General features: G+C 40.6%; 1 protein-coding gene across 2 annotated transcripts in view; it reads right to left on the bottom strand.

Annotated features, from left to right (window-relative positions):
* The window catches only part of klhl29 (kelch-like family member 29), a 222,498-nt gene that overhangs the window by 6,281 nt on the left and 191,145 nt on the right, over window positions 1–25,072 (bottom strand). For both annotated transcript variants that reach the window (XM_088403994.1, XM_088403996.1), the window contains 3 exons: window positions 17,254–17,436; window positions 15,856–16,036; window positions 662–855 (listed from right to left, as the gene is read on the bottom strand). In XM_088403994.1, the coding sequence (XP_088260120.1) occupies window positions 662–855; window positions 15,856–16,036; window positions 17,254–17,436 (558 nt within the window). The remainder of the gene's footprint in view (window positions 1–661; window positions 856–15,855; window positions 16,037–17,253; window positions 17,437–25,072) is intronic.

Raw genomic sequence — 25,072 nt, 5'->3', positions numbered from 1 at the left:
TCTTTTGTTAATGTTAAAACGGACACAGATTTAGGTATACAATTTTTAAAGGTAATAATGTTATTCAGCGTGTTGAATGGAGGGGTGGATAGTTTTTTCTTTCCATCAGTGGGGGGGCTTAGCAAAATATAATTGAGAAGTACTGGTCTAACGCTACTTTTTGACAATATATAGAGTTTTCATAGAGTTCTTCGAAGCAAAATATGAACAACATTATTATTGTTGTCATATGGGCCTGTCCGTTGTCATGGTGACAGGAAAAAAAAAAACCTTCATGGCAATGAGGGACAATGAGACGTTCCAATGTTTGCTTTTTAAGGGCTGCAAGGTGTTCACTTGTCTGCCTCTGGTTGAGGAGAACTGTTGCTAGGCAACCCTGCTCACGATATGAAAAAAACAAAACAAAATAAAAAGCAGGTTATTATCAGGACACTTTAAAAAGTCATTCTGGAATACATCTCACTATTTTTATTGTCTTGCCTAGGCCGAAATCAAAATATATTTTTATTGCAATTATGTAATTGATTCTAAAATTTAATACAATTTAAAACACGCACACTGACACAAAAAGTCAATATTTGACATTTTTGGGCCAAATTCCGCTAGTTGGATTTGAAATTTTTCAAACAAACCTTAACGCCTCAGACTAGTCAGGACTCACCAATCATGGGCGACTCGATGAAGCTCCAGGCGTCATTTTGCGGCACGTACGACTGCAACACGCCGGCAGAGCGTCCCGCCTCGTTGACGCCGCCAAAAACGTAGATTTTGCCGCCGCACACCGTGGCCGCTGCGGAGTGCACCGGCTTAGGGAGCGGAGACACCGTCTCCCACTGGTTAGTGATGGTGTCGTACCTGCAGTCGACATATGGGGCTCGCCGTTAGCATGCTCGTCGGCCATGTTGTTTGTTTACATTTGTTCTCCAGAAATCAGCTTCACACTTTGACCATATTTTAACAAATATAGTGGCACCTTGACTTAAAAGTTGAATTAGTTACATGACCAAGCTTGTGTTTGCTCTCAAAAAAGAAAACTTTTTTTTTTTCAAATATAAAGAATGAAATGAACTTTTTTGTACTTCATATTATGAAATACAGTATTATGAAAATAGGGTTTCAACACAGATAAGCAATATGTTGGAAACTGAATGTGGTATTTCAATACGCATATTGCGTCACTTCGAATTATCGCCCAGCATTATATGGAAAAAAAAAATATACGTATATATATATATATATATATATGTATATATATGTATATATATATATATATATATATATATATATACGTATATATATATATATATACGTATATATATATATATACACGTATATATATATATATATATACGTATATATATATATATACACGTATATATATATATATATACACGTATATATATATATATATATATATATATATATATATATATATATATATATATATCTGTGTGTGTGTGTGTGTGTGTGTGTGTGTGTGTAAAATGTGAGAATAGGTGAATGACAAAAAAAAAAAATCACACAAAAAAAAAAAAAACGTGAGATGTTTTGAACAAGGCACCAGAGAACAAATAGATGTTTTCTTTAAGGTGGAACCTTGTTCCCTCTAAATGGCATATGACCTACTTAAACATGGCCCTAATGTATCACAAACCCAGTACAGTAAGCTTCTCAACTTGGCTGCAGGGCTGACAAGCATAATTAGGTGAATGCGCACACCAACAGGGAGAATGCAAAAAAAAAAAAAGAGCGCACAATGATGGCCATTAAAGCAATTACGGAAAGCAAACATATGTCGACCGACACACGTCATTAAGCCTTTGCGCCGGCCACCATCTTGGAGTAAAAAATACACTTCAGCTTCAGCTCTTCGTGCTGTTATTTTTTTCCCTCCACTTATCATATCTAAAGAGTAAGATTTTATTGAAATGAAGATAAACGCTTGAGAAAATGAATCATGAGATGTCTATTTAAATGATGACATCTTAACATTAATTCAGTCTCAGGATAGTTTGTAGTGTGTTATTGTTCATTTGCATTTTTTTCAGGAAAAACTAAACTTACCATTGCAGATAAATTCAAGAGATCAAGAAACAAAAGCTTAAAAACGACAAAAAATACATTCAAGTGGTGTGGTGTGGTGGTAGTGTGCTATGTCTATGTAAATATGGATGTTATCATATGAAAGACTGATTTCCATTCCTTACTTTGAATTGCATGTAGGTAATAAGTGTTGTACGTGTGGAAACACTGCCATCCAATGGTCGCAGTTGTTACTACAGTGCTCAATCGGCATAATATTAGATAAGCACTAGTCAAGGGTGTCAGCTACCCTCCAGAAAGAAAATGTATTTGACGAGAATACTATTACAGCATCAAATGTTTTTTTTGTGTCAAAAATGTATCTAGTTTAAATAGGGATTGACACACCGGTGTCTCTATTAGACCTAACTTGGATGCTTTCTTGTGCCATTTTAGTGTTTTTCGAAAGCACAAGAACAAGGAGAATCCACATGAAACTAGCCCGCCGATGTTGGTACGTGTGTGTTTTCCGGTGATTGCGTGTGTTGTCTCTGACAGGCGGCACTTTGTGAAAATGGCCCTACGAATGAGCATGTGAAATTCATTAGCGGCCCAGAGTTTGACAGCAGGGGCAGAACATTGTGTGTAAAATAACAGTAATACCGCCCATTGAGTAGCCACTTGTCTTTTGTTCAGCCCGCAGACGAGATTGTTGGGCTGACAGCTAACAGGACGTTTTACTGGAAAAAAATGGAAAAACTGAACTAAACAGTAACAGGAAAAAAAACACGTAAAAACAAAGGTCACTAGTGAATTTTCACTAATCGTAGCAGCGCTCCTTCCGGTACTCTACTTGATCCCGTACTTCAAGGCAGCAGCAGGGCTTCTGCTTTTTGGCGGTCACGTGACCATGTGATGGAGTCATTCTGACAGATGGATGAAGTCAAGGTCGGCCAAGATTCGCACACATACATGCGGACGGATTAGAGCATAATTTGGCATCCTACACAAAGATGTGCCACCTTTACGTAATCCCCGTGGGACACACACGCACGACAGGCATCCCAGATTGACACGTAATCTCTCAGATGGAAGTCATTGTGACTGCTGTGATTTTGCTATCCTCCAATGTGAAGACCTTAATTACTGTTGCTATGGCTGAAAAGATGCTTAACTCATATAAAATGTAGATTTTTTTCAAACGAGCAATTTGACATGAAAGAAAAAAGGCAGAAAAAACTGCTAACATGACAAAAAGATCACCCAGCAAAATTGAATCACTGAGACAACACAGAGATCTCAAATTACTTTGTAAAACCAGTTAGCCTCGGGCAAACTGCTAAGCTAGCATCAATCCACCCGTTACCGAAACGACTACATGCAAATTCAACAGAAAATGCACCATTGGTAGCTCTCGATTTGCTACGAAAAATATTTTGAGAGCAAAATATGTTTGTAGCCACAGGGAGCAAAGTAGCATTGTTAGCTTAGCTGATGTTAGCATTTTTGTAAAGCGCAAACATCGCAGAAGTGTGCTTAGCTTGGAACAGACTGTCTTATTTTAGAAACTCATTGCAATATAACCAGGCAATAAAACCCAATGATGATAAATATTTGAAAATAAAAAACATGATTGTAAGCGTAAATCTACTATTCTGTCCTGTCATTGGTTTATGTGAGTTTGAGAGGTGTGGCTTAGACGAAAAGGCCACTCGGCTTGGGGAATGTTACATGACGCGATTGACATCAAATTACCGCCTCTGTCAGTCCTGGAAAGCAGCGGGCGGAAGCCCGCGGCCGCTTGTTACTGCGTTGGTGGCGCTTGGCCGTGTTGGGCGGCCCCTCACCGTTGGACGGCTATACATGTACATCCGAAAAGGTCACTTGTCACTTTCTTCTGAAGAGGGGGCGGTGAGCTGCTTGCTGTCACATGCTAACGGCTGCTAATTAGCGGTGGAGGGGCCAAAGTGAATAGATGTTGTCATGGGAAGGGTGACAAACAGATTGCTGTGACAGTAGTTGTAGCTCAAACGACTCATTTCAAAGTTGTTGAATGTAGTTTTTGAAGTTGTTTTTGGAGGGAAGAATACAATTGCTGTTTTTGCCAAGGGAATCACAAGATTTGTTATTTAGCAGGATTACACACCAAAAATTCTAAAATTATTATTCCTACCGTATTTGTTACAGTTTGTGATGCATTCTTATCATTTAATAATATGCCGGTTTGCCTACAAATGAAATAAAAACACATACTGTATGTATCATACCACTTTGGGCTGTCGCATCTGACATTCGCGTTGTTAGCACGCCGTTAGCATGTCATTAGGTATTTTAGCAATGACATGATACAGGAAGGACTTCGTATGACTCCCAAACTCAAATTAAGCAACGTGACATGCTCAAAATAATTAAAAAAAAATCTCCTGTGGACTTGTAAATGATTCCTGGATCATTGGCAATGTAAAATAAAAACAAATAACTTAAACGTCCTAAAAAGGTGTCTCTCTCTGCACTCATCACCAAAACGACAGCACTTTTGTGCATTTTTATAATTTAATAATATTCATTTAAAGGATTTACTAGCATTTTTGGGGGCTTGGAACAGATTAGCCTATTTACATGTAAAAAGCGTCTCTACTTATGAAATATTCACCTCACGAAATTACTTCTGGAGCAAATTAATTTTTCAAGCAGAAGTGCCACTGTATAATAAGCATTGCTTTTGTGAGTGTGTTTTTCACAAGTTTGGATAAATGCAAGCACCTGTTTTGACCAGAGACATTATTGCTCTTCCTGAACATAAATCGTTGGTTACACAGAATTCTGACATATTTGGGTGAATAAATAAGCAGGGATATTTTTGCCGTTCCTTGTAAAGAAACATAACAAAAGGGATAAGAGGGCAGCAAATTGACATAATAATACTGGAGATGTAAAACTGAACACTTACGATCAATCAATGATCAAATATCTGGAGAAAATACAAAAAGTTTTAGATACTACATATGCCTTTGCCAAAGTAGTAATATGGAAAGGTTGCGTTAATAGGCTCAGACTTGTTAATCACGTTTCACTTATTTTTTCTGTTTACATTCGTGCAACCAATACAATAGGAGTGATTGACATTTTTTTTTTTTTTTTATGGTGACAGCTTGTTATAGTCATTGGTATTGCACGTCTGCAGCCATTCGCTTTCATTTTTCTGCCAGTTTGGAAGTCGACCGAGTCCCAAAATGGTGCGATCCATCACAATGAACATCACGTCTGCGCACATTCTTCACCGTTATATTACCCGGCGTGTTAAATAAAGTCTGCCACCAATGAGGCTTCCCGTCTGCGTTTGATTTATTAGTGAGGTGGAGTCGCTGTCGATTTCTTTTCATCAACTCTCCTAAACGGAATCATTTTGTGCTGTTGAAAAATGTTCAAATAATTAGTGAGGAAAATGAGCTAGCCTGACTGTCTTCATTTTGGGGGAAACGAGTTCATCTCCTTCTGCGAGAGACCGCATGTGGCGGCGAGGACCTCGGGTGTCACGCCAGGAGGCTGTTTGCCGGGTCGGGGGGTCGTCAACCTTGACAGCCCAGCAGGTGCCAGCGCCGCTAGTTTGGCTAATCCAGACGAGCAAGGGATTAGCTCAGTAGGGGGGAAGCTGCCTCGGCAGGGGGGCTTTGGGAGCCTCTTGTCCCTGACTGCTGCAGGGTCGCCCTCCCGTGGTGCGCCCCCTGGCACCACCCACCAATAACCGTAACAGCTGGAGGAGCTTACCTGAGCTATAAAACGCAGAAACCCTTGCAGGTAGCCAGGCAGCAGTTCATTGACGGCGTGAAAACGTCAACTCTCAAAGGGCTTTTCCCATCAAGGATGCATTTTTTTAACTCCTTCAGTGCCATGGACAAAAATCCTACACTTTTAAAATAGTAATAAAAATAATAAATGCTAAAATTATCAAATATATTTTTTTTCTGGAGGGTAGCTGACACCCTTGACTAGTACTTATCTAATATTAAGCCAGTTAAGCACCGTAGTGATAACTGTGACCATTGGATGGCAGGTTTGCCTTGACATACAACACATATATTATATACTTGTAATTCTAAATAGGGAATGGAAATCAATCTTTCCGGTACCACCCAATGTTCACATAGACATAGCAAACAATATTCTTTCATCCTTGAACGAAAAATGCTAAAAAATCCTAAAAAAGCTAAATATATAGAGGTTTCTTTTTCCGATAACGCTCGACACTGAAAGAGTTCATGACACCAAAAGAGCCAAGACAGAGCCAAGTAAATTTTGCGGTTTGTTTAAATGTAGTCGTGAAAAATGAAGAGCGAGATCAAGGTTTATCGTACCAAACTAAAATGCTAATTATACGGTTACAGATACTGCTGTGCCATCAAGCCATTTACTCATTCAATGCCAGAGACATATTTTCACGCTTTTTTTAAGAGTCCAGACATTCAGCCCCAGAAACTTAAGTATCAATTTAAGTATTTCGAAATTAATGTCCTTAATGTATTTAGGTGTCGGTTTAATACTTAGGTATCTGGGACTTAAAGTCCAGAGTCTTAAAAACAAAAAAAGGTGAAAATATATCCCTGGCATTGAATGAGTTAAAGGCAAGTAAGCTCTACTTTTATAGTGCATTTCAGGTACGAGGTAACTGAATGTGCTTTGCATAATTACAAGTAAAACATTTAAAAGCATTTACAAACAAGAGTTCAAGGCATTCAGAAGCAAAGTAAAAAAAATAAGTAGCCTCGGAAATATGCTTTAGAAAATTTTGAAAAGACTTTAATCATACTTAGGTGAAACAAAGCATAGTTTTTAATCAGGAACTTTATCCTGATTAATCCCCTGCCCAAAGACCAAAAGTAAAGCAATGTGCATTTTCATATTCTTACTTCCACTAATTACCATAACAGGACGAGCTAGACGACAAATGTCAGTGCTTGTTGCAGCTAACGGTAGCTCGTGTTAGCTGAGGTTGTTATGGCACTTTTTTCAATCAAAGAAGTAAACTGACTGAACCTACATCCGAGTCCATCCTTGTTCACACACAGGAATATCACTAAAAGGAGGATCATGTAAAAGTCAAAAATTACGGTCTTTTGGCATATACACATACAATCATAAATTTGGTGAAATATGGATGCTGCTCAACTGATTTATGGTCAAATCAACTTGAACTGCTCCGCACATATTCAACACCGGCGAGGTGTTCACTGCACTCGCGGAATACAGGAAATCTGTACCACGCTTAAAGCGCAACAAATCAATGAAAATATGAAGAGGTTACAAAGGATGAGATCTATTGTTATTTTACTGTTTTGCTATAGTTTTTACGTAGTTTCCAAAGTGTTGGTGCGTCTTATCCACATTAACATAGAAATGTCCAGAATTTCCCCCTAAAATTAGGGGCGCGTCTTATACACAGGCGCGTCTTATATTTGGGGAATTACGCTAATTGGTGCTTCACCCTGTTTGCTTTGGGCTCAACTATTTGACCCAAGTCTGCAGACCTCACAACCGGATTGGATTTACAGTACATTCAATTGGCAATTCTTTAATGTATTCAGGACCTAAATCGTTCAGTGATTTACAGATCAAAAGCAAATTTTTAAATGTGTTCAACAGCGGACTGGAAGCTAGCGTAAACCTTTAGGATCTCTTTGGTCTTTGGGCCGAAGCTACTTTGGAAACACCAGGACGGCAGTCACACGGCCAACTATATCGTGATTAATCAAGAAGCCACTCCCCTTCAAACGATTGTTGGTTACGTCTCAAAGGAACGACTTTGTGTTACCTTCAGATCGGCAATGTAGCAATCGTCGGTATTTTCCCTGCCGAATGATACCACGATGGACTAATGAGTGACTCAGAATGCGAACGTGACACAAAACGAAACCAAGCGCGGCACGCCGGTATAATCAGCTGACTCGGGTTTGCTTAAAAAACACAGAGGATCCGATCTTTTTGTTAGCTCAACATCCCCGCTGAGCGCCCGCTATATCTGGCGTCGTGTTGCTCACAGTTCCTCATGAAATATTAAGCGGCAATGGTGCTTGAAGGACGCGCAAACCTGCGCGTGGTGCACAATAAATAAAACAAAAGCGCCACTGCGTGATTGACACATCATTAGACAAGCATGAATTATTCAATATTCCGCAATCATATTGCTTCGTCAAAGGATCAACATGGCGGGTGAGAGCGCGGGCCCAGGGCACCTGATTGCCAGTTAAAAGCCTCCCCCACAACTCCGCGACTCACTTCCCCTTAAAAAAAAAAGAAGTGTCAGTCATTAACGAAGGGAACGTTGGATTCAGTCTTCAAGAGCGTTGATTTGCGCCGAAGAAAGGCCGCATCCTGGCTGCATCCAGGCCGCTCTGAGATGCCTCTGATTGAAGACGTAATTGCGACCGTGAGCTCGAATTTCACGGCGCCAAGCGTGAAAGCTATCGTCAAGAGAGATGGCGATGGAAGACTACAAATGAGGCGGCAAAAGGAAAGGTGTACACATGGTCATGCAATCTTCTACATCAGTGGTGCCGGCCAAGTACCAGCCGCACCTGAAATGTTGTTTAGGAACTGATTTAGTTTAGCAGTTCATTCATTTGTGCTTTGCTTGACTTGATCTTTGTTTTTTTGGCGCCACCTCTGGTCGGTCTTGGTATTACATTTTGTAGTGAGGAAGAAAGGTGTGGCTTCAATTCAGAGCAGCCAGTCGGTGACGCACACGTGTGACTGTGTGAAAGTTGTACTTTCTTTGGAAGAATGTTGTCATTTATGATAATATGCCCAAAATAACTTTGTTTGTTGATCCAGCTTGTGTTTGTGGATAACATGCTCGCTAATGTTAGTTCGTATCTTCACCGTGTTATATAGTGCTGCCATGTATGTGTTTAGCTCGTTAGCATTTTCCTTTGTGCCAGGTATTTCCCTTATAGGTTATGTTGACATATGCAAAATTTTTGCATTGATAAGAAATCATTTGCATCTAATTGACGTTTTGTATTGAAATGAATAGCATTTTTAATTCAGTTATATGATTGAATTTTCCCCACCGCAGTAAAAATCTTAGCGTTGACCGGTCCATGGTGATGAAAAGGTCGGGGACCACTGTTCTACATGGTTCAGGGACACGATAAGTTAAAAATGTGTGTCACCACAGTAGTAAACTAAAAATGTGAAAAAAAGTGAACCATTAATTGAAAAGGAAATATAAACAATCCCAAGTTTTCATACAAAACAATTTCTTGGTGAGAATAAACATAGTCTAAAATTGATATTACTATAATCATGTTAATAATAATAATGCTGATGCTGTTCTGGTTGTTGTCATAGTTGCATCCTATTTATTTTGTTTTTTTTTTTATTCTCAGTGACTGTAAATTCAATGGTAACAATAGCAGTTAAAGCTGTAAATTGTAGTACTGTGTACTAATGTTTGCATCCCAACCTAAACATTAACCAGACAACTGATAGTAACATTTTGAGTGGTAACACTAAAATGTTATCGTGGTTTATCGGTCAACCCTAATGGTTGTGTGACGGCTTAAACAGAATTTACAGTTAGCTTATAAATCTGGAGTTTGCAGCCCTTGAACGTGTCTCTCTGCTCTTCTTCACTCTCGGAATTGTCTTATTCCCGCACTGTTGTCTTCGTCCATGGTTTTGGTCTTTCGACTTTCATTTACGTTTGTTTACTGTAGCGGAATGCCAAGAGACAAAGACTACTTTTGGATGTGATAAATGTAGAAGTAAGAATAGTAGTAACTAGGGATTTTTTGCACACAAATGGGAGTCAGTCACCGGATTTTGAGGGTCTGGCGTCCCGATTCGATACCTCAGGAGTATTTAAAAAATAAAGTGTATCCAAATCGTCTATTTTTTTTGTATTCAAAATGTACATTTATTTACATGGCTAAGTGAAGCAGTGGTTGATCCAATTAGCCTAAAACATTTAAATGTTCCCGCGCCTGCTGTGTTTACTTCTGCTGTTTCCAGCTATATTGCGTATAGTACGTATTTCCTTTCTATTGACAATGTGTGTATAATTTGAGCACTTAAACTGAAAAAATAAAGAAATAAAATGAAGTTTTCCTAACCGATTCCAATCATCTAAAGTTGTCCTTATCGAACCAGATATCCGATCACGTGATCGGGATCTAGACATCCCTAGAAATACCATTGAAAACTGAAAAACTCAAATCAGTAACAATTGGCTTTGTCGATAAACCTAAATGTTTAGAAACTCATTTCAAATGTGAAATGTTTTTTTATTTTTGACCCCAAATCATTAGTATTACCCTTTCCAATCTTACAATCATGAGGTACTTGGCGAAATCTGTGAGTAGTTTTTGGCCAATTTACGAGTCAATCGTCACATCCCTGCAGCTGCCTTTATTAACGACATTATGGAAAGCATTATTTATGTTCGAATACCAATATGCAGTCGGCCTTTACCCCGAACGATATTTTAAATGCGATAATCTCACTATGACTCCAAAGAGTTGGTATTAAAGCGCTTCACGATGTCGGATGATCCCGTCTCGCTCCTAATGACAGCCAGTCTAATATATGTGCTAGACTCTGCATGTACATGCATACACCGAGGCAAACAAGGAGAGCACACAAACGATTGGCCGCGTCCCTGCGCATCCATCAGGCGATGAGCAACGCAGCAAATCAATTTGCAGCTGTCGTGGCGTCCCCGCGCTGCCATCCGCATATCAAACATCGGCAGCCATTGCTATCCGCTGAGTAATGATTCCGGAATGTTATTAGCGCTCCAGTGGCAAAGCAGACACCTGCGAGGCCTTCCTCTCTCGCCGCTGAGCGCCGCCGTAGCCCAATGTACTGGGGACTGAGCCTCGCCTCATAAATGTGGCCAAAAATCGGCACTTCCAGGAACATTCACTGCCAGCTGTTTTCAAAGCACGGCTCTTTATATTGTTGTCAAGATGTTTGATAGGCTGTTCACTGATGTTGCAAGACCCACAAAATATTGTGTTCGTGCCAATACTAACCAGAAACTTTCTTTCCTGATTTTAGGAGTAATGCGTTACTTTTTGCCTAAACGTGGTAGTGTAATGCATTACACAAAATAAAATGTAATATTTTATTCGGTACAAATGAGAGTTACGCAATGTATTGCAATGCATTTTTAACCGAAAGTGGAGTTTTTTCCCCCCAAATTTGCCAAAAACACAGCAAGATCGGGGGAAAAAAAAACGTTTACATTCTGTTATTAGTATCTACTACAGCAGAGACGAGTGCGGCAGCAGCAAACGACAGGTACAATATAGACAATATGTACACAAGATGGACTTACGCCAGTTATTTTCAGTTCGCCAGCGATGAAGACAAGAACAATATAATAGTTAGGAGCACTTTGTGCGTGACACCTAAAGAGCTGTCCACTTTGCCAAATAGCACCAGTAATTTGACAAACCATTTAGAGCGGAGCCATCGTACCGTGAAGTTCACGAAAAGAAAACAAAGCAAGCAAAATGAACGTTCTCTCACTCAGGGATGCCACTTCCACCTCAAGAGGTTAGGAGACTCGTGGCGGAGGATGTCGTACGTAGAAGATATGCCGTCGCTTTCCGCAGTGGATTCTCCAGCATTTGGAAACCTTGTCAGCGAAATCCCTCCCGCAACTAGCAATAATGACAAAGTGACCTACCACTAATTTTCACTATACAATTGCTATTAATAATAGTTTATAAATACTCGTGGTCAATGTGTATCAAGATGAAGCATAGAAAAACTCATGTTAAACAGTATGTTAAAGACAATAACAAAAATAGCTGCTAACGTTAGCCCCACGTAACCATCTATTTTTGAAACGTCTGTCCCTAACTCAACCGACTAAACTTGAACAGTAACGGCTGCTAATTAGCGGCGGAGGGGCGAAAGTGAATAGATGTTGTCATGGGAAGGCTGACAAACAGATTGTTGTGACAGTAGTTGTGGCTCAAACTGACTCGTTTGAAAGCTATTGTCAAATGTAGTTTTTTTTTTTTGAGGGGGTGTCAAAATGACCCAAGAATACAATTCTGTTTTTAAATTTGAACAATAAGATTGACACTGTGGAATGCACTGTTTCTACCTGATGCATAAACAATGCAAGTAATAAAGGAGTTAAATTACAAAAAAAGATTTTGTATCTTGTATCTTGTCTTTAAAGGTTTACAATACAGATGAAATGATTTGTCCTGTTTTTAGGCATAAACCAACCTTCCACTGAATGAGTAATGAGCTACATTTTGAATGTCAAATCCATGTCCAGTTATGTTGGTGGGAGTAATATTGTAATGTAGCAAATGATTTTGAAATGACAGTAATAAATAATGCATTACAGTTTTGAAGTAACTTGCCCAACACGTTATTATTCCATCAGCAGGGCTCGATTTCACCAAAATCTAGTTTCTGACCATAAAGCGGAGAAAACACATTATTGTTTCTAGTTAACTATAACTTTGACGTAAACGTTCCTCACTGTAAAGAGAAAAAGATTCCAAACTGCATCTTCTCGGAAAAGCTCCGGGTGGGCTTGAAAGGTATTTGCCTTATATTTATGAGCGCCATGAAATAAATAGCTTGCTGATAATCTGTCAGGAACGTCGCCGAGCAGTCGGTTCGCCGCGTAATTTACGACACCTGTTCCCTGAGTCCGCGTCGTCCACCAGCTGCTGGCTGTCGCGGCCCGTCTAGTTGCAAATCTTTCCTGCTGCTGCTCCGCCCTTCCAAACCTGCTCAAGCGTGCTTACGTGTTATGCTGTTATTAAGATACTCTATCAACGTTAATAGTATCAGTTATCAATCAACATTAGTAAGATTCTTATCTTTTCGCATGAAATGCGACGATACTCGACAAATATCCTGCTGCAAGCATTCAGATCTTTGCCTTCTCGCTTTGTGGGCAAAGTATCAAGCGAGACACATTGATGACGAGCTAGCATACTTGTTATGCTTCAAAACGAATCGCTAAACACACGATGGCCCGTGTGTCATTCATAAGTGGTTTTACCAAACAAAACAAGTGTGTGGGTACAAATCAAATCTCCATAAAACTTTGATAGTAAATTATGCAGGAAGAGGCTTACATTAGTCTCGCCTCACAGACTCCTCACACAACAACAACGATCACGGCAAAAGATTCCTGCCCTTGCTCCTCTTAGTCTTCTTTTCCCTCCTTGTCGCAATGACACGTCGCGAGCTGCACGCGGCGCACATTAGCCGGCTCATTCAACCACAAATCGGAGGGAGGAGGCACGGGGGCGCAGCAGAAGAAATCTTTGGATTTTTCAACAACCAGAATGACCTGCACTCTTTTTAATGCTAGCTGTGTCACAAATGGCTTGGCCCAAAATGACCAGCGTGCATTAGTGTCCAAACCACTACTTTACTATCCGAGGAGAGGTCGCTGGGTTGTGTGCGCGAATGCTTTCGAATGTGAACTTAATGGTCGTAAAAGTGAACAGTTTGCTCAGCTTTTTTGTCTGTGGTTATACACGACCGAAACACATCGGTCTTGCTAGAGTTCTGCGCTCCGCTGTGGGTTTCACTTTGCTTAGTTAATGGGATCGTGAATGCATTCATTAGCTCAAGAGGCAAGTGACCAAGGCTGGAATTGTCACGAGAGTGCATTATATGCTCTTATGCTTCTAGCCCATAGCAAAGGAAGAAAAATTTGGACGAAATTGACTGACGTCAGGAGAACCAAACCATAAAACATGTCTCTTTTTTTTCTTTTTTTTTTAAAGGTAAATGACATACTGCAATACCAAAATAAAGGTTTGCAAGGCTCAGTGCATGATATGCTGGTAATTCGCAAAATGTGAAAAGGAACATTGCCCATAACGGGGAAAAAAAAAAAAAAAATCAAAAACAAGGTAAGGTGAGGTAAGGACATAACAGGCCGGCATGGCTCAGTGGTAGAGTCATTGTCTCCAAACCGAGAGGACCATTGTGACCGTGTCAAAGTGTCCTTAAGCAAGACACTTAACCCCAAGTTGCTCCTGCAGGCATCAGTAGGTAAATGAATAGTTAATGTAAAGTGCTTTGAGTAACTAAGATAGAAAAGCATCCATATACCAACAGTGCTATTAATCTTATCACATAAAAGAACATTTTTTCCCAAAACAAAATGTGACCATCCTTTGCATCAACTGCATTTGCTTGTGGAATTGTCATAAGAGTCCAAGAAATGTTATGAAAAAATTGGAGCTTAGCTAAGGACGAAGGGCAAAGAAGCCATGATACGATCCCGAGTTTCAATATTGGACCAAATTTATGGGACAAGCAACACTAGCATTGTCACAAAAGGACATGCTATGCTGCAATTCACCCAAAGAAGCAAATATATCCAAACTAGGGAAGAATGACAAAAAAGTTACATGACAGTCTCTAGTACTATTTTAGACAACACCTATTGGACAGGTAAAGCTTTCCCTAGAACCTGTTGCCAGAATATTTTACCTTTAATGCTCGCTATGCTAATAGTAATTACCAGAAGACTGCATGATATTAAACAATCTGCTGCATGCCAGAAAGGTGGCTACACAGCTGTGGAGACTTAATCTACGGAAGAAAGTCTGCCTTATGACAAAAAGCTCCCTACGCTGATTTGGCCGCCCACCCGCAAGGAGGACAAATCTGCCTAACCCATGTGACTGCATGACCTTACGCTCTTAACTGGTTCCAACTTGATGATATGCGCCAGGGTGCAAATAGATAGAAAGGTGCAGAGCAAGAAAGGTCACAGCAACACGACAGCATAGCTCAAGTAACAGTGGGCCCCCGTGTTACGAGATTAATCTGTCCCGCCGTTGGGCTCGTAAAGCAAATTCACCAGATGGCGGGCAATCCAAATCTATGTTAAATGGCTAATATGTTTACAACCCCAGGTAAAAACATCAAAAATGTACATACATATTAAAAATTGGTATCAAAATAGTATAGTAAGGGCTATGAATATATAATATACATGTATACAATCAGAAAACATCATAAATAAAAAATACAGAAAGGATTTATTTACCTTTGAGTGGTGCTTGTTCCGTCCATATTCCCTAATAAGGGTTATCTACCGCATCATTTCCATAAAAATCATCTTCTTACTTCTCTCTTTAACATCACTAGCAACCTTGCGACCCTTGGCTAACCCATTCAAGTTTGAATTGAGCAGCAATTGCACTATAAATACGGTTTTGTAACCACTCACAATAGAACAAAGGTTTACCGTTCCGCCATTTTGAAACGAGTCAGGCCGACCAATAGCAGACTAGCATCTCCGAGAGGAGACGCCGATCAATAGCAGACCAGCATTGAAGTGACGCGTTGCATGGAGGCATTGACAGCAACACAAAATAAGTGCAATTACCAAAAATGCCTACAGATGGAGACAAAAGCACACAAATACAGCCAACGCCCTAGCGTCATGACAGTTGTTTTTGTCGCAAAGCGGGGAAAATACCTTAAAGAGGGGACGAAAAAACTCAGTATTCCACATTGCAACTTGAATAAAATGTAAGCCGGGGACACTGTAACCTCAGGGTCCACTGTATGTTCATGTGTCAAAGAGGACTAATCTAACAGGTGACAGTTTCACTGGCTTCAACATGTCACAACAATGCATGGTATGTGACTATACCTCACCAACAACAAAAAAGAGACGATAAGTGGTAGCTTATCAAACAAGCGAGTCTTTCATCGACAAAATAGTCACACTAGTGCACATCATATTCTTTGGGCATACTTTTGACCCTCATTTAGCATGAGCTGCCCCGTTGAGTTAGCTCAGTTAAAGGCAACTTGACTCACCTCTCTACGTGGTCCAGATTCCCCGAGACACCCAGACCTCCAATGGCGTAGAGTTTGCCATCGTAGACCAGGCTGTTGTGTCTGCAGCGTGCTACCGTCATGCGGGACACTAGGTTCCAGTTGTCCAGGAGGGACATGTAGCACCATACGTCAGATAGCATCACCCCTGACTCTGTGCCACCTCCAAAAAAAAAAAAGGAAAACACAGTTGTAACGTCACATTCTTTGTTACTTGTTTTTAAAACAAGAAAAATTAGAACTGTGTAGTGAAACATCACATAATGGCAGTTCGGAAATTGTGAATTTTTTACTGTTTCAAAAGCACGCGTAAAAATGTATACATATTACACTGACTGAATCAGTTATTGGTTCAACAAACTAATTTTGGGCATATTATCATAGGTGACAAGATTCTTACAAAGAACAGACACTCGTAGGCCAGATTTCACAGAGAGAAAGAACAACGTGCGTGTCAAAGACAGTGACTAAATTCAAGTGAAGCCACGTCGTTCTTCCTCACTACAAAATGTAATATCAACAGCGGCCAGAGGTGGTGTCAAAACACAAAGATCAAGCCAAACAAAGCACAAATGAAGCACAGATCTATCATAGTTAAAGAATAAATTAAATCAGTTCCAAAATATCATTTTCAGGTGCGGCCCGGTAGCAGTTGAGCCACGGACCGGTAACGGGCCGCAGACCGGTGTTTGAGCACCTCTGATTTAGACAAGGTAGCGCTTTGCTGCAATCTTGCGGCACCTTGATTTATTCATTTATTCATTCTCTGAATTTTGGCTAACAACACAAAGCAAAAAAAAAAAAAAAAAGTCCAAGGGTCACCGGGGTACGATTATGTCATTAAACGTTAATCATGATGATGTCATTTAAGTGGAGAAGCGAAGCTATAAAGTACTAGCAGCAGGAGCTGATTGGCTAACCCGGTATAAAAACCCTTGATTTCCCCACCGGCTTGTCGGACTCCCGGCAGACACGGGGGCGCCGCTTGTTCCTGCCGCCAAACACACATTTCCATTTATATGAAAAGAGAGCGCGAGAGTGAGAGCAGCCTGGAAGAGCAACGCTGCTATGGCGTCAAGGTGAGTGCGCGGCCGCCGTTCTGAGAAGGGCGCAAATGGAGCGTGGCGGGAGAAAAATGCCATTGTAACGGAAGAGGGGAAAAAGAGCTTCTACGCGACACGGAGGATGAGCGGGGCACGGCGCCCTTTTTGTACTTTTTAAATCGTGCGCAAAAGTCATACGGGATGGGTTTGTTTTGCCCTTGACCGCTCATTATGACTTACTTTTGACAAGAGCGCAGGAGACTGAGTTACCGCTATCTAAAATTCCAAAGATCAACACTTTCTGCGAACTTGCTATAGTCTCGGTATAGTCGCTTACCCGACAGGTAGATGTTGTCGCCCGCCGAGATGACGCTGAAGAACTCGCGGTCGTAGAAGGGCAGGCTGGCAAGCGGGTACCACTTGCTGTTCTGCGGGTTGAAGCAGGTGACCGCTGTTAGGGAGCGTTGGTTCATCCCGATGGCCTGCCGCCCACCCACCAGGACGATCACCTCTGCCACACCTGTGAGAACGAAGAAGAAAGCGGTCAATGGGTGTGTTGCTGTGTTTACAGTAAACTGATTCCGCTCGTGCGCGAATTGGGATTATGACATGAATGTACGCAGCTGGTTCTGTCTGCAGGTATAAAATAGTGATGGCCAAATGAAGCTTCACGATGCTAGCCGGGTTGCACGTGTTGCAAAGCTTCATGGTGCATCATGTACGCCACAGTGCCATCAAGTGGTAAATGCAGTGTTGAGATTTCTAGGGCTATTTGTTTAGGAAATCGACATGAATGTGCTTGTGTTAGTTCATGAACAAAATACTAGAAGTACTATTCAGATCATTTTATTCATTTGTATTTAGAAATAACGCAGTTTTTTTTTTACTTTCCCTGAAAACAGTCTGAAGAACAGTTCACAATGAATAACCATTCTTTAATCACTTCAGCTAAAATTAGGCATAAAATCGAAACACTTCTCCTTTTCTCTTTTTCTTGGTATTTATACATCGTAAACACAATTGCATTCTGAAATTTCACCCAGATGGTGACAACATGGCAAAATGCAACATGGCACAACCATTTTGTTATCATGCTACCATCATTTTGCCAAACCTTGGCTAAAATACTGCGAGGATCATATGGGAAAAAAAGAACTCAACAAATGTCAAAATATTGCACAAGTGTTAAAGGTATTTATTGTGCATGAAAATGTATAAATAATTGATCAAATAATTATAGACAACGTACCGTACTTCCCCAAATATTGGCCGCATCGGTGTGTGGGACGCACCCTGAATTTGAGGGTCACAGTGTGGTTTGTAGGTGAGTGAGTGAGTGAGTGAGTGAGTGAGTGAGTGAGTGAGTGAGTGGGCGAGCGAGTGAGAGAGGCATCCCGGAAGCGGGCAAATTAACGTTGGGGAGGATTTTAACAGAGTTCCGTTGAAATAAATGTAAACCCTAATTTCTCGTTATGTTGTTTGGTCGGCTACTGGCTCCACTCTAGGTCTCTATGTGAGGGCCATTAGTCCATTAGCCAAATGGGTTTGGTACAAAAATCACTTTCTTCTTGAAAGCTACTCTATTATTCCTCTGTGTGAACAAGGATGAACTCAAACGATGGTTCAGTCTGCTCGCTTCTTTTATTGAAAATAATGCCGTAACAACCTCACAAGCAGCTCGTTCGCTGCAACGAACGGCGCCAGATGACTGCCTCTAGTCTAGCTCGTCCCATTACCGTAATTACCATAAATAAAAATACATCCGATGTAGAAACGTGCATCTGTACGTCACGACTCGGCTTGACCGTTCGGCTGCGCTCGGCGTAAAGAAAACGAGACAAACAACCCTAGCGTCCATTCCGAAACGGTTGCGGCGGTGCATGATATGCAGCCACTTATAAGGAGCCTTATAGGCACACGCAGAGGGTGTATAAAGACCGCAGTGATCCAGAACGCACAAACAAGCTGGCAGGCCGCCAATAAGCGACTCTCTGTCGGGCGACAAGACGGCCGCCAGACACCAACCAGTGAGCAGTGTGTTTGAGAGCAGCATGCACCTAGGAAAGCGGGCGGGGGGCGAGAATGAGGAAGAAGGCCGGAAGAGCGCTGAGCCGGAGGGGTCCGGCACAAAGTGGGGCAGGATTGGCAAGGCAGCCGGGATTGAAAACAAGGGCGAGGAAAAGGAAGACCGATCTTCATAGAATGGGATGTTAAAAAAGACAAATTTCAAGGCCACGTTTATCTTTTAGTCCGCGATCGATGCTGCCGCTTGGTCAAGTCTATTGACCCGCTGCTTCCTTTGCTTACACAACAACAAGCAATGAAGACCAATCCTTTTTTTTTTTCTTTCTTTTTTCCCTCCAAAGTTCTCTCGTCAAAGCCGCAAGAACAATAAAGCCGGGGAGAAAGACGGCGAACAAAAAGGCCGACGCCGAGCTTAGCCGACAGCCTGTCTGAGTGGACGTTTTTCCAGGGTGAGGCTTTAAAAGGCTCCTTGATAGATGAGATGGGTGAAGGAGGTTTAAGTTGGGATTTTTTTTTTTTTCTCTTCAAGATGAAGCGAGACGCCAGCTCTAAACAAAACAAAAAACAAGCACGCGCGCTCGCTCGCTCGCAGCACTTTCAGGCTGAAGTCGTGCAGAGCCACGGCGGGTCCGTTTTGACAGGCCTCCAAATAACCGAGCGAGCAAAATCGTCATTTGACAGATTGTTGCATCTTGTGAACGGACAGATGCAATACCCGCATGCGATGAGTGGATTATATGTGAATGGCCAAATACATATTTGGATTTTGTATATGCATCTGAAAGAATATGTGTGTGTGTTTGTGTATGTGAATGGACAAAAATGTGTTTTACAATATATAGAGAGAATTCTGAATCCATTGCTGAAAAGCATGCCAGAGTCCAACAAAAGAAAAATCTGATTTGATCACAATAGTAAATGGTGAGGGTGTGGGTGTCCCCCCCCCCTAAAACAAACAAACAAACAAAAAAAACATTTACTATAATTCAAATTTGATTTAACTCTCACTACTGTTTCTTATATATTCTTGTATGTTAACTGTTTATAAGTCTAGGATACATGGAAAATTAGTTAAAAAAAATTCCCACTTCCATTTTCACCAAGAAATACCACTGGGACTATATATTTCATGGACCAGGGGTTCTCAGGGAGTCAGGGACCCCTTTTAGTAAGCAAAATTTCCAAGGACTCGCATTGCAAAAGTTTGTGGGAAAAAAAACCACTGAACCCAAACAAAAGTGTCCTTTTTACACTGCAACATATTCAATTTGACAAGTGTATTTGTCGCTTTTCAGCGACTGAAGTTTACAAAAAAATTGCAAAATGTCTCCTTATAACAAACCAGGTCGATTTCCCCCAACGAAACACATTTTGAGAAATTTTAAAAATTACATTTTAAAATGTATATCAAACTGGTTGAATTGGTTGCTTTATTGAAGAGTCATGAATCTATTCACAAGTTAATATAAAATGAAAACAAATGTATATATATAATTTATTTTTTATTATATTTTATTAATAACCCACATCTATTTAGATAAACAGCAAACTATCAATGCACTATCAACAGCGGCCAGAGGCGGCGCCAAAAATCGGACAAAGCCAAACAAGGCACAAATCTGTAATTGTTAAAAGATAAACTAAATCAGTTCCAGAACACCTAAATTATTTCACGGGCCCCCCTGAAATCAGGCCACGAACGCCTTGGGGTCTGCTGACTCCACAAGTGAAAGAGTTAAACGTCCCAAAATCTATATTGTATTAAAAAAAAAAAAAAAAAAAAAAAAAAAAGTAAGGCAAAAAAATCACATACTAAAGACAAAATAAGACATCTGCTTCCTGTAAGCTTCTAAAAGCACAAAAACCAAAGATGGAGAAAATTCTCATCGAAAGTAAAGATTTATGCCCTTGAAGTGTAGTAGAAAATGTTGCGGACAGCGGAGCCAAGGTACGCTATACAATCACGAAAGTTTTTCAACTAAGACAGCTGCGCCAAGCTTTACAAATATATTACAAAGAAAAGTCGCCAGTGCCTTGATGGAAATGAGCAAAGTGGCACTAATGTGACGCATGGACGTCGAGATCAAAACAGTTTCGCATTTGATGCACCAAAGGCACAAGGCCGCGAAATGTGAATGCGTCTGTGACCATTTCTGTCCGTCGCTAATGAAAGCGGGTTGAGCGTCATGAATCCGGTGTGGAATAATGCTCCCGATAATGCTCGCGGGTACGGACATTAACAACCTGGCACACGTTTCATTCATTTTATTGGTGCTGCAATTTCCTGTATCTTGTTCTACCTTTTTTTTATGATACAGATGCACGTCCTTTTGTTTAATCTGATTTTATACACTAAAAGCTACAAAATTCAGAGCTAGCTTCAAAGAGCAACAGTAGTTTCAATGCTGTTTTGTTTAAAACGGTATGATTCATACAAATCAAACTTAATAGTAAAAAAAAAAAGACACCTTGCCTCCTTTTGTTATTCTGTCTTGCTAAGCAGACTGAACTAGAACGACGATTCTTTGCACATATATAGATTTTGATACAGTCAAAGATCCTGTAAATGGGGCGTGCATTATCTACACCATTATTTGTCTAAAGCGTTTTACCAAAGAATATTCACTTTTTGGAGACGCTAACTGTCAGGTTCAGGCAATCTAGAACACTTAAAAAGAAACAAAGCAGAAGGAAGACAACAAACTTTTTCTCAAAAGGAGAGTGGGCAGGAACCTGCACCTTCTCAGATCTCCTTCTGGTACGGTTACACTTTCTGTCGCCCCTCGTTATTTGTTATGGTTGGCCCTAGTTGCTGCCCTGAAATGTTATGGGATACATTATGGCAGCAAGGTAACAATCAGTATCTGATCATGGGGAATGTAGGTGGGAGTACAAATACTATCAGTCCACGCGATCGCCGCTATCTTCTTTCCTGGGAACACAGCGACAGACCCCGTACTGTTCTATCCCGTGATCAGGTCATTGTGCCTATGATTTGGTCATTAAATAATCAGGCCTGTTGTTCTTTACAGCTGCAGGAGACATGACAATTCCAACAGAAAATATCCATGTCTACCAACATACATGTTGAAGAAACAAATATGGGTTAACCTATATACAATTATTCTAACGCTAACCTAAGTGTGATCAACCAATGCAAAAACTTTTATTTTAAATTTACAGTCATTTTACCCTCTATCTTCCCATGCTGTACAATGGCAAACATAATGTCCATCATCGTAACTAACTTAGCACTACACAAACAGGGGAGGTTTTCTCCAGTCAAGCATCCAACTTTCCAAACTTCATGCTAGCACGGCAATAGCAAAGTGAAAACAAAAAGCACTGCCTGGATGGCCTTCGTTGATTGATTCCTTAACAGTTTAACAAAATGCTCCTTAGGATGCCTAAAGGATGCCAAAGACTTCCTTCTTTACGACAATATGCTATGACGCATTTGAGTCACCTGGGAAAATTCTGATTCAACGTTCCTTTCCGACAACCGACTCTCCTGAAAAAGTAGTTGCCCTTAAGGGATAAAAAGACTGTTTGGGAAAAGTGAGCTGTCCCGCCTCCGTGTTTTGTCGTCGTCATTAACCATGAAGGAAATGGCCGACATTAACGTCCATCCCGTCACGCTGTGACAAATGACTCCTTTGCCTGATATGGCAGCCACAAAAAAAAGTCTGTTTGCTCATAAAAGTGACATGCGTATACATAAATATGGCGCAAGACGGCAGATGCTGACACACACACAAGCATACGGATGCACTTATACACCCACACAGTCTCTGTTATAGGTGTGGGAGACATTTCTCTCAGGCTGCAGGTTCATAACCATTATGTCTTATCACGCTCCCTTTTTACTCCATTTGCTCTCATTTTCTAACCCTGTGATTTGTCTCCCAGAGTGCTAATTTGCTATGACCACGTTGGGGGATTTGGGGGGGGCCCCCACGGCACCCCCGTGATGGCGCTACCCAGTGTGTCTAAGTGTGTGTGAGAGCATATTAGGATGTTTGCTTTTCTGTTCAGCCGCTGACTCGAGTCACTAAGAGCGCCGAAAAGGCTGCCGGCAAGTGCGTAAATGGGGAGGGGTGGGTGCAGTGCCGTGGCACTTCCAGAAGACGCTGCTGTTGCTTTCTTTGTGATTATAACAAATAGTCATTTATCGTCCCAATAAATAAATAGGACTCAACGTTACTGTGATGTATTGGTGAATATCTGAGTTCTTCCTTCTTCCTAATTGACACTTTTTTACGATTGAATTCTGCCTAGCAACAGCCGATGTAATGATAATTGCCAGGTTAATAGATCTGTGCATTTTCTGCCACTGGTGTATGGGGTAATTCATGAGTGAGCCCCGTCTACTCTGCCTAGCAACAGGCACATATAATTGAGCATCCTCCTCCTCTCACCTAACCCTAACCCTTCCTGTGCTCATTTGGAATGAATGTCGGATGAGGCGGCGGCGGCAGCTTTACCGTGGGTCGGGCAGGTCAGCGTTAGGGATGCGCACCACCTAAGATGGATTTAGAATCTCTGTGTCGAATTGATGGGACTGCACAGGATGAGATTTTGACGATAAGCCGCGGGAACGTCACCAGCTCACACTGCTGCCCGTTGACTGAAACACTCACTGAAAAATCACACTGTTTCCGATATATATATATATATATATATATATATATATATATATAGATATATATATATATATATGGTATAGGTGTACATTTTTTTGTCACTTTTTTTTAAATGCCTGCTCACAGCAACATTCTTCACCAGACTGAAGATGCCTGCATGTTTAGTACCAACATATTTGTAGAAAATGCATGGAAATTTTCAACATAACACCGACAGAATACTGCAGGGTTAAATACCTGTTGAAACTCAAAATCAATACTTTCATAGCATCTTCTTCTGTTTCCCTTTGTTTCATTGACTGCTTGTTTTAGTTTCAATTGTAAATATATATATATAGTATTTACAATTATATATACTGTATACTGTACATCAAATTTACACTGCACAAACATTTATACAAGATCTTGATGTTTTATGTTTTTAAAAATATAGTTTTAAAACTTTTGAGCACAGCCATTGATTTAAATCTCTTCAGTTATATTTCATCAAATAAACTCAGAAAACAGATGAGCTGTTATATGAGCCCTGAACAAGTGTGAATTGACAGCAAGTAGCAAATTTAGATAAAAACAGGTGCATAATTAATTCATATTCCACAAACTCAATATTAACAAGAATGCTGCGTTCAGACTCGTAGGGGTGCGTACAAAATTCAAGATGCGAAACTCAAGAAAATGCAGGGTTGCCTTCCCCTTTAAATAGGCTAAATGAAAACTTAAGTCGTCTGCCTATAGTTTTCTACAGTATAAAAAAACCCTCCTAAATTTGAATACCAGAGAAATATTCAACTTTGACCTATCTTTGTTTTCATTTGAAAGAAAAACAAAGTTCAGAATGTTCCTGGGTTGAATTGAACAAACGTCAAATAATTCCCTGAAGTTACCACAGTTTCAGATTTAACCATCAATGAACTTTCGCGTTTTATTGAAGGCAACTTAGTGGCGAGTGTAAGCGTTTTGGTGGCATGTGAGTAAAATAAAAATGAAACCCTGAGAGAATCCACAGCGGCACAAGCAATGTCACGCTGCATTTAATCCAAGAGACAAACGGCGAGGCTTTATAATTACTTGGAGCCGAACAGGAATCAACAAAGTGGGGGTTAAAAACGCTTTTAATTACCTTTCAGAGCCTGTGACAGCTTCACCTTGCCGCCTGCTCCAATGCAGACGTATACTTTCGATTCAAGCTCGAAAGAGCGGAGCTGGCATCGGCGAGAATGGACTCCAAAAGTCTGGATCAATGCGTGCTAATTGGGACGCTGCCAAAAAGCTGCGGCTGGGCGGCTGGACGCCTGACGATGCCATCGCCATATTTCCATGCTCATTACAAGGTGATGTGATTGGCTGCTGATTAGTTTTAGGCCTTTTACCTGTTTTTAAGTTTGATGCATTGATAGATGGACTTTTATAACATGAAAGAAAAAACGATTATTACATAAAATTATAAAAAAACGAATGCATTTTAATGTATTTTATTAGCCAGTGTAG

The sequence above is a fragment of the Hippichthys cyanospilos genome, chromosome 20 (genome assembly GCF_059441005.1).
Source record: "Hippichthys cyanospilos isolate Australia breed blue-spotted pipefish chromosome 20, RoL_Hcya_1.0, whole genome shotgun sequence".
In the NCBI taxonomy this organism is placed as follows: Eukaryota; Metazoa; Chordata; class Actinopteri; order Syngnathiformes; family Syngnathidae; genus Hippichthys; species Hippichthys cyanospilos.
This window is presented reverse-complemented; position numbering and strand designations above follow the sequence as displayed.